This window comes from Rhipicephalus microplus, chromosome 5 (genome assembly GCF_043290135.1).
Source record: "Rhipicephalus microplus isolate Deutch F79 chromosome 5, USDA_Rmic, whole genome shotgun sequence".
NCBI classification, from domain to species: Eukaryota; Metazoa; Arthropoda; class Arachnida; order Ixodida; family Ixodidae; genus Rhipicephalus; species Rhipicephalus microplus.
This window is the reverse complement of record NC_134704.1, coordinates 175,787,649-175,806,958: the sequence shown is the minus strand read 5'-3', so window position 1 is coordinate 175,806,958 and position 19,310 is coordinate 175,787,649. Positions and strand designations below refer to the sequence as shown.

Here is a 19,310-nt window from a genome sequence, read left to right as displayed (position 1 = left end):
AAGTTCTGTTCAGCATTGTTTATTGGTACTGCAGATAATAGGTTCATGAAAAACCCGGCTGTATTAGTGCCACTGCATGGGGGTGGGATGCGCCTGTCAGGACAAGAATTTCAAGTAGCTACCTGAAAATGTATGTGTTGTGTCAGTTTATATATATATATATATATATATATATATATATATATATATATATATATATATACATATATATATATATATATATATATATTGTGAAGAATAAAACGCATCGTTGGCAAGCAACATCGCCACCTCTTGGGTACTGGGTGCTGGGCTTCTCTCGCTCGGCCCGTGCTGATCATCGCCGGCATCTGCTTGACCGTTACTCTTTCCCGATCGTGTTTCATCATGGGACTACCGTCGCAACAGTCACCAATAAACCCTTTTTCAATATATAAATTTATATATATATTTACACACACACACACACACACATATGTGTGTGTGTGTGTGTGTGAATGACTGTCTGTTATGAAGAAGGATCCCCTCGATGTGTTTTGAATCGGCTATAAACTTCCCAGTCACACTGGAAAAAGATCGTCGCCTTCCATTCCTTGACGTGTTGGTACAGCGTAATGGGACTGGACTTCGCTTGAGCGTGTATCAAAAGAATGCTATACACACACAGGATGCTACCTCAATTTCAGTTCAATTTATCCTGCTTGACAGAAATATTCTGCTGCCTCCTCACTCGTACAACACGTGCAACAAAGAGACCCGGAATTTCTGCGGGCAGAACTTTCAAGCAACAGCTACCCTGCTTCATTTGTGATTTCAGTGCAGAGGCATTGACCTCATCCGCCTAATAATGCCTTCTTCGTTGCCTGCTCCCTTTTAATGTGCCGCTGTACCCTATGATACGGGAACCGTTGAAGCCTCAGCGAGCGCACTCTACTCATTTAACGTACGCGTATGGAATGTATCATTAAAAAGAAAAACTGGAAAGTGTGCTCACAAACGTGAAGGACAAAATACCTAAAGAAAATTCTCTGGTGTCGTATATGATGTCGCCTGTGTGGACTGTAAGCATGGGTATATCGGCTAAACAGGGGATTTCCAAAGACTCCTGAAAAAACACTCTTACCACGCTAAAAAAAAAAAAGAGTGCCTTCAAATGCACTCGTTGAGCATTCTGTATCAATGGGACACAATATTGACTCGGAAAATGCGAATGTTCTACTTACTGAACGAAATCTATTTTTGCGACTTTATCTCGAGTCATTAATAATAGAAACCACTGATACCACGCTAAATCGCAAATATGGCACAACTCCTTCGCTTTACGCAGGCTGTCCATGCCATCTATTTTGACATACATTGTAAACCCTCAATTTTTTATTGCTTTATTTAGTGAACAGACCGCCGCCCGTGCACCAAAACAACTTTGTTTTTCTCAAGTGTTTTTTTGGTTGGGTCCTACTTTAAACCTTTCACCATGATTACTCACGACCAGATGAGGTTTCATCAAACCCTTGATTTCATCATTTATCTTTGGTGGTACCCAAACATCAGAGGTTTTTTGGTGGTTTGACAAAAAACTCAAGACATGGCGCAAAGGTACTGCTGGCGCCCTTTATGTTTACCGTCGTGCCAGGTGCATGGGTATGGGAGCCAGCGCGCCCACACTTCAGCTGTTCTTGCTGTACGGTTCGATGTCGACCGAAAACTGAAGTCAGACTAGCGATAGGGAAGACGATACAAGCACGGTCTTTTTGATTTATTGCATTTTACTCTGAAACGAATAATAATTTTAAGACTTACCTTTATGCTCTTGAGTTACTCAGCAATGCATTGTCATCAGCGAAGCGAAGGTTACTAAAGTACTCTTCATTACCTCTTATCCCTAACTCTTCTCATTCTAGGCCTCTGAAAAGCTCCTGTAAGCACATGGTAAATAGCTTTGACAAGATTGTATCTTTTGGTCTGTACAACAAGTATAATGTACAAGAGCCTCGAAGAGAACAGCACTATAAAATAAGTAATAATAATAATAATAATAAAAATAATAATAATAATAATATTAATAATAATAATATCTTTTATTAATAATAGTGCAGTTGAAGCTGTAAAAGACTATGTCTACTTAGGACAGCTAATAACCACGGAGCCGAAGCATGAGATTGAAGTAACTAGAAGAATAGGAATGGTCTGGAGCACATTCGGCAAGCACTCTCAAATCATATGACTAGTATGTTGCCACTATTTCTCAAGAGGATGGTATATAACAGCAGCATCTCGCCGGTACTTACCTACGGAGCAGAAACCTGGAGGCTTACAAAGAGGGTTCAGCTTAAATGGAGGACCACCAAGCTAGTGATGGAAAGGAAAATGGTAGGTGTAACCTTAAGAGACAAAAATAGAGCAGAGTCTATTGGGGACAAAACCGGAATTAAGAACATCATAGTTGAAATCAAGAAGAAGGAATGGACATGGGCCGAGCAACCACTGGTCAATAAGAATAACTGACTGCATTCCCAGAGAAGGCAAGCAAGTAAGGGGGCGACAGAAAGTTAGGTGGGCAAATGACATTACCAAGTTTGTGGGTATCAAGTGGCAGAAGCAAGCACAGGACCGGGTTGACTGGGGGAACCTAGGAGAGGTATTGTCCTTTAGTGGACATAGTCAGGCTGATAATCATGATGAGGATGATAATGACTCTAAAATGCGTGAAATTTTTGTTGACGCCATTAACTTTTGCGTGAAATTATTCCACTTTGCAGTACGTCCTGCTCAACTGTCCGAAAATATCATTGATGGAGTGGCATCCTTTCACAGTAACATCCGTAAGTAACCACTTCACCGTATTGCTTTTTTTCCCGCTGTGGTGTTGCATCGCGGAATGTAACACTACACAGCAGAAAAAAAATTGTCCGCATAATATACTTGAGTACAATCATTGTTTTTGCTTACTGAAGAAAATAAAACAATTGGAAATTTTAAAGTACTTATCAGCTATTTAAAGTTCCAGACTCAAAAGAAATATGCATTATTTTAATGAATGCTTGAGTTCGCACAAGTTAATAGCTTTTTATAGTAACAAACTTACTTGTATATGTCATAAGAAAGTTGACTTTTTAATCATTTGAAGAAATTCATAAATGTCGACATTGTTGTGTGTTTTTGCGCAAAAGATACTGGTCTTTGTAGCTTGCACAACACGAAAATCATGAAGCCTGATTCAGTCAAACATAAAAGCATCTGGTTTAAACCCGACTGGCAGAACTTTTTAAAAGCTAAGGGCTATCAGAGCAACTGTGTAATTCGGAAGTTGCAATTTCTTTTTGATACGGGAGTCAATAACACTCTTCTTTATAATGAAATATGCTCTGTATACGATGGCCTAATTGTCATAATAGGGGCATGTGATGTGGATGAATAAAATATTTTATTTGCATATCAAAAATTTTTCTTCCGTATTTCACGACAATTTAATGTAGGATAACAATGAGACGAGTACTGAGGTAGCTGTTTTGGCCCGTTACTTGCATAATGTTGTGTTAACAGTAACCAAGATGATAAAAATAACAAGTCTTTTGCAAATCCATGTGTGTCGATCAGTTGGCTATAATTGCTATAGTATTCGCAGCCTTTTTTTTTGTTTCTTTTTATATACTTTTGCAAGGACCTATACATTTGAATCTCAATAATTTGAGCTCGATGATCCCAGAAAGTTTGTTCGAAATAAAGAAAGTTGATTAAATTAAATAGCTTCGCCAAAACCACAGCGTCAGTTTGAATTAGCCGTGTTCAAATTGATAAGATTCCACACTGTCAGTCCAGGGCTTTTTCTGATGTTTCATCTGCAGGAATCAGCTTTTTGTAATTCATCTAAATTATGGGGCTGTAGTTAAATGCCATTTTATTATTTCTTTTTATGAATCTGAAGACAAATTGTAAACTACATCATCATATTCTTTCTCAAGACGAATAGGACATGAAGATGGTTTTGGCATAACTGGCTCGAGAAAACCTCCATTTATGCTGCTACAGTCATCGGGGTGACCACGCATTATATCAGCGAGTATGGCTGCTATGTAGTAATGTGAAATAGCTTTTGAAACATTTTTTTCTGTTGTTTTTTTTTTGTTGCAGTGTTCAAAAGGTGGGGACAACACATTCACGCTACACTTGACTACAAGTGGCGACTGGACAGGTTAGTTTGTATTGAAAAACTTCTCAATTGGCTGTTATGCTCTTTGCAACCAAGTCATGTGAACTCAATGTTTGCTTAGTCATTAAGGTACGCTCATTTTGAAAGAAGAGGCAAACGATTGCATGAATAAAGGAGAGATTGAAGAATGACATGGATTTAATGTAGCATAGTTCAATTATAATAAGTTAAGCTATTCTTTAATAACTTATTAGGTGTTGCAGGACTAACGACAATATTTACATTTTAGTTTATTTTTATAGTATAAAAAACTACATCGCATGCAATACTTGTCTCCACGCACTAATCATAAATGGTGCAATCAGCAGTTGGTACGAATACACCTACGTTCGTACGTGTAGATTCAGGTATATAGTTTGACACCAATGTCCCAGCAGTGGAAAGACGTCGTTCAATATCTCCAGAAGAAATTACACAGGTCTGTTGGAAAGTACAGGTCAATATAAAGCGATGTGTGATTGCCTAATATCGTAAAAAGCCGCCGTCCACTAAGATAAAAAGATCTAAATCTGTCACGTCGTGCAGTTGACGCTACATATATGTACAAATGTTGCGCGGACAGACATATGTAAGAGTTCCAGGTGTTTATGTAACCAGTTGTTTGCACTCGCACAACTATGCCAACTGGAACATGCGTATTAGCAAAGCTAATATGAAGCGCTGATGCTTGCGAAGATGCTGGCCCTGGACACTGCTACAAAAATAACTTCAGAGCATGGCAACTAACCACCATTGACGTTCACCCGACGTGAGGGCTGCATCAAAAGAGTACATATGAAATGTTTATAAAATTAGGTAGGCATAAGTGCAACCCCTGTTAACATTTCAAGAAGATTAGCATCTATTTGAAAAGCAGTTCCAAAAGCTAGTGTAACTCTGTGGTAAAATGCTCCATTGCCACGTAGAATGCTTGGGTACGATTCCAGTTGTGACCCTGATATTCATTCTTTGCATTCGTCGGGTCGACACTGCCGATGTCAAGTATTTCTTAACACTTTAGCGCTAAAAGTGGGCATGTGTGTTCTCATCGTTCATGGGTAGATACTAAGTGTCGATACCCTGTGACACACAAAAAAGAAAAAAATCCAGAAAAATACTCTTGAAGGCGGAATCGAACGTCTGACCCTCGTGCATGAGCGTATGGCATTAGCCACTGAGCAACGAGGAACACCTTTTTTACCGTTGAATTGGCAAGCAATTTGTCTCTACCACTTGCCACTGACGGTACCAATCTCAGGGAAGATAGCTTGTTTCCAGCATTACCAGTGAGATGGCACAAAGAGCTCGCTCGGTTCCCAGCTCGTCCCGTGCCGACGCGAGCTCATTTGCCACGCGTAGTTGGCCCCTCGGAGGGGGCAAGGGATAGATGATTGTAGACCACGCGCGCTCATCCTTTGGTGGGGGGGAGGGGAATCGTGCCCTTCTTCTTTCACTGAAACAGTTGCATTGTAGTTGCCGGGGCCGCAAAGATCACTTTGTCATTTCGCTCGCTGCACAGGCCCCGTTTGCGAACAGAACGTGCTTTCATAAACAGTGAAGTAACAACTGGAACACTTGTTTGCACTCATCTGCACCTGAGACTACGTTTCGTTCGTCGTTTTCGTTTAAACAGCGCGTCAAGTGCTGAGCCATAAATGCTTTTAGTTCGCTCTCGTCCTGTGTGTGTTGTTTTCGGGCGTCATTTGTGCGTCAGCAGGGCGCTGCACATTTCAATCTGCTTGCCATTCTCCGCGTTAAATTCCAAATTGTTGCTATTGTGTTCATTGCTTTGCCCTTGTGGCGAAACTTACTTTTTGCTTGTCATGTACAGAGTGATGCCGTGATGAGCTGTCATTTATTATGGCTCTGCAGTGGTGCTGCTGAAATACGCTGCATTCATAAGTCTGTGATTGTGCTATGAAAATACAATAGATTGGTGAGTGTTGAATAGCGCGCGCTGGGTAGTGTGCATGGTAGCGTGCATTGTTTGTGTCTGAAAGCAGTGCATCATTAGTGAGTGAGTGGAAGGTGGTGTGTCCGCTTTTTATTCACGTTTTGCTACAACATGCCTAGAAAGTTTCCATGTACCGTGCAAATGGTGTAATTATTTACAACACGAAAATGCTACTGCCTTTTTTTGTTCCACTGCATTTACGTCATAGGTGTAGTCAGTCTGAAAGGCACTATCTAAACAAACGGCAAATATATTTTTTAGGCATTGCTTAATGGCATGCACATTTTTCCCATTTCTGAAGCAAACAAATTCCAGCGCACATTCACTTGTATTGGTAGCAGAGCTGTCCAAGTTGCATACGTCAAACTTATTTTTATCTCGTTTTCTTTTTAGGTGTACTACGAACAAAGCTTGTCACTCCAAATGTTTCTAAGAAAAGTGACAAGCCAGTGTACCCAAAGTAAGTCTTGCATCACTGCTTTCCGTAAAGGTATCATTGACTTAATCAAAGATTTTCGCTAAAGCACATTAGGTACATACAATTTAAACGAGTTATTTGTAGGAGTTCGTGACTCCAGTATTCTAAAGATAAGGAAGTAAGCGTACAAAAAGAGAGAAGGTAAGGAGGTTAACCAGAGAGACTTCTGGTTCGCTACCCTAATCTGTAAGATCAGAGAAGGGGGATAGAAAGATGAGAAACAGACTGGAGGGAAGCAAATAAAAAACGGTAGCGTTTTTCTCTGCAGCGTTTCGGAATGCCTCCTGAAGAGTGTACACAGTGATCTAATGATTAGAGTACGCACTTTAGTACCGTGTGTACAGTATTATTTGTGAAATATAATACATTGTTCTTAGGGCAACCTGAAACTCATTTCTTCTCCTGTAGACATAGCCACTTTATGATCATGTAATATTGCCGTACTTTTATTTTAAAGAATGTTTAAAATATGTACCATTGAAAAAAGCATCCCACATTCTTTACGTTGTGCCTCTTGAATGTTGCAGATTGTACGTGGACGGCCCTTTCTGTAGCAGGTCTGAGCGGATAGGACGCAGTGCCATCACTATTTGCATAGCCGGTGGCATTGGCATTACACCATTTGTTTCGTTCTTCAATCACATAATGTGAGTCATTCAATTATAGTTGTAATATAATTTCCCGTGAAATTTATAACAACATGCTTTATTCAAATCACACAAACAGTATTGTATTTAGTGTTTTGAGTAAAAAGCTTTAAAAAAAACACCCTCTGATGCATGCCTGTGGCCCGTTCTTAGAGAAATGAAAATATATGTATAGGGTCTGCTGCAATATAGCGATTATAACTTCATGCATTTTAGATGCACTGCATGAGTAATATTATACTATAACGGAAAATAAACTTCCAGAAGAACAGATCTCTCAGATATGAAACTTAAACTGATTGAATGCAAGGCAGCTGGTCCATAATAATAGTTCAATACAGCGTGACATAACGACAGATAATGATGCACACAGGGCATGTGCCGGCGGCCAACTGGTTACAATATTGTAGAAAAATCGGAAATATATACGAAACAGTACACACGCGTGAGGGGAACATTCAAGGGGAACATTCAAGGGAATCTAGCGGTGCGTGCGTCCAGCCGCTGATTATGAAAAAAAAAAAGGATGAGCCTTCGCTCAAAAGACATAGCTTGAATTTCTTCCTGATGGGCTACGCAACATAACGCTTTTTCGTATAGTCAGGAATCAATCTATGTCTGTATGCAAGGCTGCCCATGAACTTACTATGTGCAGCATAAATTTCAAACTGTCTTTGAAGAAGCGATCAACAGTTCGCATGCTTTCTTTTCCGCAACGCGGCCATAACTACGCATCAGGATGAAGCTCTGGAGCAGCGGGTAGCCACAGGTATTGCTTTATTTGATGTCAGGGACAATACCGAACGATTCCGAAGGTCTCGTGCCACGTCGTTTGTAGAACCTCGGCCACTCACAAGGTGCTGCCACATGTCCGCGGCACGCATGACTGAACCAGAATTAGCCACCAGTACAATCGTACAAAAAAAGGAAGAGGAAATTGAGTATCGTGACGTGGAGGACGTGTTTGTTGGTAAATAGATCGATGCCTTGCCACATCAAGTGGGTATGCCTAATTATGGTCAGCCTTTAACCTTCAACACAAAATGTGATGCGCCCAATCAGCTGCAGTCCCTGCGAGTTCTTCGCGCTGAATCAAAGCTTGTCCGCTAGGTGATGAAACGGGCTGGAATTTCAGAGGCACTTTATACATATATGAAAGCTATTCAAATCAAAAAAGCAATATTTCAATCTGTCGCCACAATGGCATTTATGCATAATGATTAATATTATTTACACCACTAAACATTTAAAGTGTAAATGCATACCATCTAAATTTGAGAGCTGTGTAACTTCCAAGTTAGCAAAACTGGCCATTTCGAAGGTCTCAGCTGTGAATGCATTGGAATATTATACCCGCAGTCTTTTCATATCCTCTATAGCGTCTTCTGGAGACACTGCGAAATCAGGGCATAGACAAAACGCATATAAAGATCCTGGAAGAAACGGACAGAGAATAAACTGCCACCATATTGCTTCATAAAGAGAGCGACATAATACCAATAAAGAAAGGTGTAAGACAAGTGGCGATGGCGTATGCGGCGATGGCGTAGTGGTTAGAGCATCCGCCTCGCATGCAAGAGGTCCGTCGTTCAAATCCCGGTGCCGCGCAGTTCTCAACCAGATTAAAAAAAGAAAAATCCGCTTGTTGATGGAACTGCATTAAGAGGCCTGGGGTGCGGCCTCACCGGTAACCACCGCCGGGAACGCACACCCTCACCAGAGAAGGATTGGCCACCCTGGTGCAGTATCTGGCCACTACCTCCCACATGCACACGTCAAATAACTCACGGCCCTCAGTCCCCAGCAGCTGCGAAGCAACTGACCACGGCGGCCGTCAGATCTGCAACGCAGCAGAGGGTGCTAAGAATCTCTGGATCCGGACAGGCCGCCATTGGAACCTGAACTTGGCAACGTTTAACGCTAGAACCTTATCTAGTGAGGGAAGTCTATCTGTACTATTCGAGGAGCTAGAGGGTGTTAAATGGGATATAATAGGGCTCAGTGAGGTCAGAAGGACAGATGAGGCCTATACTGTGCTACAGAATGGGCACGTCCTTTGCTATCGGGGCTTGGCAGACAGAAGGGAACTGGGAGTGGGGTTCCTAATTCACAGAAACATAGCTGGTAACATAGAGGAATACTATAGCATTAATGAAAGGGTGGTAGGTATTGTAATTAAACTGAATAAAAGATACAAGATGAAGGTATTACAGGCTTATGCGCCTACATCCAGCCATGATGACGCTTCAGTTGAAAGCTTCTATGAAAACGTGGAATTGGCAATGAGTAAAGTAAAAACACAGTATACTATAGTGATGGGCGACTTTAATGCAAAGGTAGGGAAGAAGCAGGCTGGAGACCAGGCAGTAGGAGATTATGGCATCGGCACTAGAAATGCCAGAGGAGAGCTACTAGTCGAATTCGCAGAACGCAATAATTTGCAGATTTTGAATACCTTCTACCGAAAACGAGAAAACCGCAAGTGAACATGGAGGAGCCCTAATGGCGAAAATAAGAACGAAATAGACTTTATAATGACTGCACACCCAGGAATCGTGCAGGATGTGGAAGTGGTTGGCAAGGTACGATGCAGTGACCATAGAATGGTACGGTCTCGAATTCGCCTAGACTTGAAGAAGGAACGACAGAAATTGATACGCAAGAAGCCAATCAATGAGCTAGCACTGAGAGGGAAAGTACAGGAATTCAGAGTGTCGCTGCAGAACAGGTACTCTGCTCTTAGTGAGGAAACCAACCTTAGCGTAGATACAATGAATGATAATCTGACGAGTATCATTACGGAGTGTGCAGTGGAAGTTGGAGGCAGGGTAGTTAGACAGTACACTGGCAAGCTTTCCCAGGAAACGAAGAACCTAATTAAAAAGCGTCAAATCATGAAAGTGTCAAGTACAACAGACAAAATAGAACTGGCAGAGCTTTCGAAGTTGATTAATAGACGTAAAGTATGCGATGTAAGAAGGTATAACATGGAGAGAATTGAACACGCTCTGAAAAACGGAAGAAGCGTCAAAGCAGTGAAGAGGAAACTTGGGATAGGCAAAAGTCGGATGTATGCACTAAGGGACAAAGAAGGCAAAATAACTACCAATATGGATAGGATAGTTAAAATAGCGGAGGAGTTTTACAGAGATCTCTACAGTAGCCGAGACAACCACGACCTTAATACTATAAGAACTAGCAGTAACCCAGATGACACCCCACCAGTAATGATAGAAGAAGTCAGAAAAGCTTTGGAGAGCATGCAAAGAGGCAAAGCTGCTGGTGAGGATCAGGTGACATCAGACCTGCTGAAAGATGGAGGACAGATTGTGTTAGAAAAACTAGCCACCCTGTTTACGAGGTGTCTCCTGACGGGAAGGGTACCAGAGTCTTGGAAGAACGCTAGCATCATCTTAATACATCAGAAAGGAGATGACAAGAACTTGAAGAAGTACAGGCCGATCAGCTTGCTCTCTGTAGTATACAAGCTATTTACAAAGGTAATTGCTAACAGAGTAAAGAAAACATTAGAATTCAATCAACCAAAGGAACAAGCAGGATTTAGAACAGGCTACTCAACAATTGACCACATTCATACTATTAATCAGGTGATAGAGAAATGCTCAGAGTATAACCAACCACTATACATAGCCTTCATAGAATACGAGAAGGCGTTTGATTCAGTAGAAATATCAGCCGTCATGGAGACACTGGGGAATCAGGACGTAGATGAAATATATATAAACATTCTGGAAGAAATCTACATGGGATCAACTGCTAACATAGTGATTCATAAAGAAAGCAACAGAATACCAATCAAGAAGGGTGTAAAGCAGGGCGACACAATCTCCCCAATGCTATTTACCGCGTGCTTACAGGAGGTTTTCAGAAGCCTAGATTGGGAACAGTTAGGGATAAGAGTTAATGGAGAATACCTTAGTAACCTGCGCTTCGCTGATGACATTGCATTACTGAGTAACTCAGGAATTGCAATTCACGGTTACTGAATCAGACATGGACAACAAAAAGGTAGGTCTTCAAATCAATTTGCAGAAAACAATAGTAATGCACAAGAACCTCAGAAGAGAACAGCGCTTCGAGTTAAGTAGCAGTGCGCTTTAAGTTGTTAAAGAGTGCGTCTACTTAGGACAGGTAGTAACCGCGGAGCCCGATCCACGAGACTGAACTATCTTAAAGAATAACAATAAGGTGAGGCCCATTTGGCAAGCATTCTGGAATCATGAGTGATAGATTGCCACTATCCCTCAAGAGGCAGGTATATAACAGTGGCATCTTGCCAGTACTTACCTACAAACAGAAGCCTGGAGGCTTATAAAGAAGGTTCAGCTTAAGTTGAGGATGATGCAGCGAGCGATGGAAAGGAAAACGATATGTGTAACATTAAGAGACAAGAAGAGAGAAAAGTCGGTCAGGGAACAAACTGGGGTGAAAGATATCACAGTTGAAATAAAAATAAATGAATGGACATGGGCCGGACACGTAGCACGTAGGCAGGATAACCACTGGTCATTAAAGGTAACTGACTGTATTTCCAGAGAAGGCAAATGCACGAAGGGGAGACAGAAGGTTAGGTGGGCTGATGAGATTAAAAAGTTTGCGGATATAACGTGGAACGAAAAGCACAAGTCAGATTTGACTGGCAGAACATATACTGCAGTGGGCGTGGTCAGGCTGACAATGATGATGAGCATCAAGCGACACATTGTGGCTAATTTTCAGTCCTTGGGACTGTGGTTATATAGTTGACAAATTTTAAATGTTTCTTGGGAATCGACATTCGTGAAGAAGTGAAATCTACTATTCGGGGCGTTTTATGGCAACTTAAAAAAGTGCTGCTGCACCACCTTGTGAGGTCTTGAAATGGAGAACCCTATGTTCTTGAGTAAACGAACACAACAGACGCAGTCAAAACGAACCAAACAACACACATTTATTTACCTACTTTTAGATGCACGATATCGTCAGCCGAATCAATATATATGAATTGTGATCAACACGCTCAGACAACCTTACACAGTATTACACTACACTCAACAACATTACAAAAAAAAGAACACACACAAGGCAGTGTTGCCAACGATTGACTGACCACGAGGGCCCCCGGCAGATGAGTCGCAGTGCCGTACTCTGCGGGCCCACGCCAGAGACCACCGTTTGCACCAACGACCACCCGCCAAAGAGAGCCGCTTGTCTGTCATCTGCTGTCACCCAGGCCTGCCCCCAGGCGTCACCACCAGCGCTATGGTTCTAACCATGATGTTGATGATGAACGCTGGCGAGCACAACGCCACCTACCACTCAATAGTTGTGAACTTTGAATGCGGCCTATGCGCAAGACACGTGCACCACTAGGTGGACACAACTTTACAGGGCATGTTGCACCCTCGCAGCATAAACAGTAAATTTTTCGTATTCCTAGAGGTGGACTAGTCATTGAGCACAGCGCTTGGCTCATGGAGAACATAACAAACAAGCAAATGGCTTTGTTAAGTTTCCTTGTCCCCCTCCCCATTTTTTTCGTTTTGTCACAACAGCCACCTTGTATTCTGCTCATATTGAGGTTAATTCTTCGAATTTCTTATTTATGCCTTTTTCATTTATGCCTTACTTATTTACCAAATATAAAATACACGTCAAGAAGCTTTCTTTCAACTTAGTACATGCTGAAATCATGAAACCAAATAGAAGAAGCAAAAAGGGAGAACATGGTGAAAAAATTGAAGAACTTGTAGAACTGCTTGCAAAATTCAGCGCAAACAAGACAGATCAGGTAAGAAGGACCCTGTACGAGCACTGAATTTTATAAACATGTGTCTTTTTCCACTCGTGCATCTCTCTACTTTACTGCTAGTTGTACAACAGGTTAAAAGAATCAGTACTATTGAAAAAACAATTAGGCTACATACTAATTAAGATGATTAAATACACTTTTTTGAAAAAGTGTACAGATTTCTATTTATAGTTTCAAACATGAAAAGGCAAAAAAGCACAAGTGACAACATGAGATGATACAATCTATCAAGGCAGTATCAATAATGTTGTTTATGCAAAAAGAAGCATGTATTTTTTGAAGTCAGAAAAGCTACATTCAGGCAAAGCATTTGAAGGCTGTGCATTCTTCCATTCACCAATAGTTGGCGGAAAGAAGGAGTGCTTTGAAGATATGGGCGAAGTAGCGCGTCAAATAATCTATGTGACTATGTCTCTGCCGGGAACAAAAGGGAGAGGGGTACCAAGGTCGAAATGGAAGTGCCGACTACTCAGCTGAAAAAGAAACTTGTCTCAGCCGATAGCTCTATGCTGTTTCAAGTGTGTATTACAAGTGTAGCAAAGTGGGCTTGTTGGTGCATTCTGAAAAAAAAAAAAAAAAAAAAACTTTACCTATAGTGCCGGTAAACACATGGACAGCAAAGATGATACGCTGGAAGAGCGAACATATGTCCACTGTCTGCTCCCTATTGCCTGTGTCTTTACCAGTGCTAAGAAAATGCCTTTTCAAAAGTAGAACATATTTAGCAGACATCAGTGATAAAGGTGTTTAAAACTTGTGATAGGTAATATAGATACGAATATTACCGCTTTCTTTGCGTCATTTCTAGTTCTGAGCAATATTTTCTTTCAACATGGCTCCCATGCACCGCATCCGTGGTCTAGACGGGGTCGAATAAAAGCGTTATATGAAAGAAGTTCGACTTGAGATGGCGCCCCCTTTGGTTTGTGTCTAAAGAAATCGTAGTTTTGTAGAGGCAGAGAATGAAACATTCTCAATATGGTTTCTTCATGTTAGTCGGCTGGTCAACTTGCCTCCCAAGTGTCTCAAATTGTCGAGGATATTCACAGGTCTTGTTGTTCATTGTTGTTGACAAAATTGTTGATAAGCTTATATGGCCGCCTAAGAGCGAGACAACCAAATGGCGTGGAGGAGCTTAACATGAGCGTGGTTGGTACTTCGGTGTTCTATACCATTTATTCATCCCTGTGTTCACCGCTATATTAGTCTTGTACCATTTGCAAAATGGGACTCCAACATGTGCCCTTTCGCTGGAGATGTATATTCACATGGGCTCAGAAAGCACATTGCTTTTGAGAATGAATAAAGAGTCGGCACTTGTGTGAAAGGCTATATGGTTCTCAGTATTTATTTATGTACACGAAAAGGCCGAGGGCATTACATAGGGGGTTGTAGCATACATACAACTGGCATGAAGAACAAAGCAATAAACGGTTCGAAATTCAGATGAACAGACAAACAAACAACTAGAGTTGTATCAATAATAAAATAGAAAATCTGAGAAAAGTAATCATAAGGACAAACTTCACTAAAAAGGAAATATAACTCAAGAAGAAACAAACCTTGAATTTTTTCTCCCAAACCGTATTCAAGTGATTGAGTTATACAGCGGGTTAGATAAAACGCTACTTGAGCACATGTAAATCGGAGACAGTTCGATAAAGTCGCTCAAACACCAAGATGAAGCTTTTATTTGTAAGTGATTTATTTGTGGTTCTTTATACAAACTATATCATTAGGCAGTTCATTCCAATGATTAACAGCAAGAAGTAACGGGGAATATAAAAAAAATCCTAGTTTCACCGCAAGGTTGAACAACGAATGCGATAACAACAACTTGGACTGTAACGCTGAGAACGGCAAACAGATCTAAACGTACAGCGCGCTGCGCACACACAAATGACACACGAAAACAACACACACAAGACGAGAGCGAACTCGGAAGGTTTGCCGCTTAACGCGCTGTTCAAATAAAAAAGACGCATGAAATGTAATTACACGTACAGATGAGTGCAAACTAACATCTGTTCCAGTTGTTACTTCGCTGTGTTTGAAAAGTGCACTCTTTTCGCAAAGGGCGCCTGTTCAGCCAGCAAAGTTATCTTTGCACGCCCGGCCACTAAACGCAATTGTTACCGTCAAAGTCGAAGGTGCATGATTCTCCCTACTGAAGGATGAGTGGGAGCGCACAAGCATCTAATTCCCCCCCTCCACACACACACACATTTGCGGGGTAAAGTACGCATGGGAGATAAGCATGCATCAGCGCTTTGCGACGAGCTTGGGGTGGGGCACGGGTGACTTTCTTTCTTGAGTTTTCATATATATAGATACCTATACATATACAGTGCATGACGCCGACGTCGGCCACAAAATTGTTCATTTAATTGCTATTCCAAGAACACAGGTTTGTTTAGGCAGATAAAGGTACTAAATAAAATTCACGGTACAGACGAGAAAATATTCAATGGGCAGATATAACGAGTGCAGAGAGCCACGAATCATTATGATAAAGATTGTGAAAATGAGACAGAAGGGAGAAAGTCTGTGGGACTTAAAACACGGAAATTTTATACTTGTTTTGTTTCATTTATGCTAAAAGTTGGAGAGTAATTCTTTGTTATGAGACAGGCTCTTTGTTTTGAAGAAACTAATTTATTTATAAAAGAAGTCTTGTAGGAGCTCCATATTTTGGAAGCATAGTCAAGTTTGGAGTGAACTAGAGTATTTTAAGTTGAATGTTCTTTAGCACCAATAGCAAAATGTAAGCTACGTCTGATGAATTCGAGTGTTTTATAAGAGCTTCTCGTGACAGCGACAATGTGTGGGTTCCATGATAAGTGACTTGCCAAATGAACTCCCAAACACATAAAATTTTAAGCATTCTCGGCTGGTTTCTCCTTCAACATGTAGTGATTAGTTAGTGGGTTTAGTTTTGTAACTTAAAAAAGTTATTTCCCTCTCTCAATTTAGTTTTTTAGCGAATGAAATAACCTTTGTCTTGTTCACGTTGACTTCTATCTGCCAGTCCTGACACGATTTGCTTAATATATTAAGATCAATCTGCAACTTATTAGCATCTCCACTATCGGGCACCCTTTTATTTATCATGGTCTTCGGTGAATATGTTCATGGGGGAAGTGATGAAACTGCGTATATCATTGAAGAAATAGCATTGGTCCCAGCACAGATTCTTGAGGCACTCCTGATCTGACGAGTGCTAAGGAGGAGTGCTTGTCGTTAACTAAAACAAATTGGTGCTGCATAGTTAGGAATTCCAATATACAAATAACTAAGTTAAGGCTGCTAAGCTTCTTCATTAGTCTGGTGTGAGGGAAATTCTCAGAAAGTTTTTAAACTCAACAAAAAACGGCGTCGATCTCGCATATGAAAATGTCAAATCGATTTTGTTTTTGTCAGTTTTGCTGTAAATGATATATCATGCACATCAATATAGATGTTAGTTAATAATTAGATGTTAGAAGTTAATATTATAGAGTTAGCAAACCATTTACTGACTTTGCAAAAACATGGTTCTTCACAACAATTTTTTGCAGCTCTTCGAAGAACGTTTTGCGAGTTGAACGACTGCACTTAGTATGGGTCAGCAGAAGCATCAGCATGTTCGCAACATTTGCTGATCACCTGACCAACTTACACTATGAGGTACTGTGCGCCTTATTAACTCACCTGATGACCTCGCAGCTTGAATAGAGTGAGGTAAACATCACGTTCAAGAAAATGCTATGATTTTATTATACTCTAATATATTAATCCGTGATCTCTCTAGTACATGTGCTTGTAATTTTATCTTGAATAAATTGTAGAAAGATGAAGTAGATTTCTGTAGCCGTTTGCCTGCTGTAAGCATTCTTGAATGCCAGTCGTCCTACTGTCTTAATCAAAAGTGTTATATTTGTTTTAATTTATGGGGAGCTTTTGTAGCAGATTAGGTAGATTAGTTTAACCCGTGAGATTCCTTGTTTACATCAGTTATGTTTTTGTAACTGTACTTTTTTATAGTTTATAATGGGTACTTCTCGTCCATCACCTATCCTAGACATGTGTTCTTAAAAGTTATGATGCTTCATGGTGAGCATACTACAAGACTTCGCCCCATGTGTGAGCAGTTCGATGAGCTCATCAACAACCGGCATCTAAAATCAGTCACCTCATAATATATACACGCTTACAAGTCTCTAGTGTGACACCATAAAGCACACCAATGCTAAGACCACTCATGTTCTACACTCGTGAAAAGAAACTTTTAAAAACTGCACATGTGAATGTTTTAATAAATTTCGCAAAGATTTTCAAATGAATTTATGGGTGCTCATGATGATACTTTTGTTTCGTTAATATTTTTTTGCATGTTTCACTACTACGGTTATACTTATGAATGCCCTGAAATCTGGATCTTGAGTTTTAGTTTTTGAATCAATGAAACCATACAGATAAAAAGCAAACCAAGCAATATTTGATCATTAAAGGAAGCTGTTTTTAACCTGTGTGCGCTTGTAGGGCTCATACCGAACAACTATGATGTTGGGTAGTAAGCTGTAGCTATTTTCATTATTTGGGTTCTGATACCTAAAAAACCACATTTTGTTTGCATATTTTCTGCAGATGTGGCGACAAAACTTGCCCGATTTCTTCACTATGCACCTATATGTGACGCAAGGAAGCCCGCATGAAATTATTTCGGTAAGCACATGTCCTCTACAGTGTTCATATTCCTTTCCCTACAAGCAGCTCGATACTGAGCAGCGATACTAAATAGTGATATTTTGAGTACTCATTGACAATCACTTACATAACTGTAATACTGCATATAACATATTTTCTGCCATGACAATAAAAATACTTTATGTGCTAAGGGTAAATGCATGATTTCAATATGTCTATTACGTTTGCTCTTTACAGAGCAAAAGAAGCCTTAAAGCCGTGAAGGCAAATTTGTACATAAAATAAAACTAGATGTATGAAACAGCCAATATGAATAGTATAGTTCTGGTAGCGCAGGAGTTTTCCAGAGACTTGTAGGGCAGCCAAGACAACCAGGATAATATCCTAGAAAGCAGTAATAATCCAGAGAAATCTGACAACTTGCCTGTAAGGACAAGTGAACTAAAGAAAGCCCTAGAAAGAATGCAAAGAGGCAATGCCGCCAGAGAGAATAAGCCACGGAGCAAGCATTCTTGAGGAGGCGAAACTGCGCTCACTAGGGTGCGCTGAAAAAGCCACGAAATCAGGCACAGCTCTTACATGGCCTCTGTCGTGAAATTCTGCTAGTGTACCAGGGAAAACGTGCGCGCCGCTCTGATCACACTCTTGTTCAAGACCACTGCGCTCAAATTAGCTGTTCCTGCTTCAGGTCCAACTGGGCATGTTTCAGTGCATCCTCACCGGCTCCAAATTTTTAATGTGATAGCGTTAAATAGTTCGTTTTGGAGAAAGGCCAGCATAGGAGAAAGATTCAAATGTTTTCAGTTCTACAGGTATAGTCGCACCCCCGCATAGATGGTGGCATGCAGCTGTTTGACCACAGAGCTACAGCACTGCTGAAAACTGCTTCAAAAAACAAAAAAAGGCACAGCTTTACTGCAGAGGCGAAGCAATCAACGCGATAGCAACAAATTAGAAGGTCACACGCAGAATGGCAAGCAAATCAAAACGTGCCCCGCGTTTTTCTCGCACAAATTACGCACGAAACGTAATCAAAAGTGTAAATGAGCTCAGTTGTTACTTTGCTTTGTATGAAAAGCGCACCCTTTTCGCAAATGGAAGCTGTACAATGATTGCAGTGACTTTTGTGCGCCTTGTAACTACGACATTATCGTTCTAATGCAAGCCCAACGCCAGCCAAGACGTATAATTCTCCCCACGAGGAGATAAAGGTGCGCGAGAAATCGTACACTCTGCTCCTTTTAGTGAGCCAAAGTACACGTAAGAGATGAGAGCCGCCGCGCACTCATTCCGCCATATTGCTGATAATGCTGAAAACATGATAGTCCCCCACCCCACCGAGATGCCCGCCAACAGCAATAAGTGGTGCTTATAAATAGCATGCAGTTTAAAGTTGAAGGAGATATCCCTCGATGGTTCAGTGGTTAACGCCTCGCATTCTCGATGCGGAGGTCCCACGTTCTATTCCACGCGCCGGAAGCATTTTTCTGGATTTTTTTCTTTCTTATGTTTTCATATCTATAGATACGTACACATATACGGTGTATGACGCTGACGCCGGCGGT

The 19,310-nt window shown here is 40.9% G+C and overlaps 1 protein-coding gene across 2 annotated transcripts in view; it reads left to right on the top strand.

Moving 5' to 3' along the window:
* The window catches only part of LOC119174110 (NADPH oxidase 4), a 261,285-nt gene that overhangs the window by 221,935 nt on the left and 20,040 nt on the right, over positions 1 to 19,310 (top strand). For both annotated transcript variants that reach the window (XM_037424916.2, XM_075896203.1), the window contains exons 11-16: positions 2,739 to 2,801; positions 4,111 to 4,171; positions 6,516 to 6,582; positions 7,128 to 7,247; positions 16,617 to 16,725; positions 17,686 to 17,763. In XM_037424916.2, the coding sequence (XP_037280813.2) occupies positions 2,739 to 2,801; positions 4,111 to 4,171; positions 6,516 to 6,582; positions 7,128 to 7,247; positions 16,617 to 16,725; positions 17,686 to 17,763 (498 nt within the window). The remainder of the gene's footprint in view (positions 1 to 2,738; positions 2,802 to 4,110; positions 4,172 to 6,515; positions 6,583 to 7,127; positions 7,248 to 16,616; positions 16,726 to 17,685; positions 17,764 to 19,310) is intronic.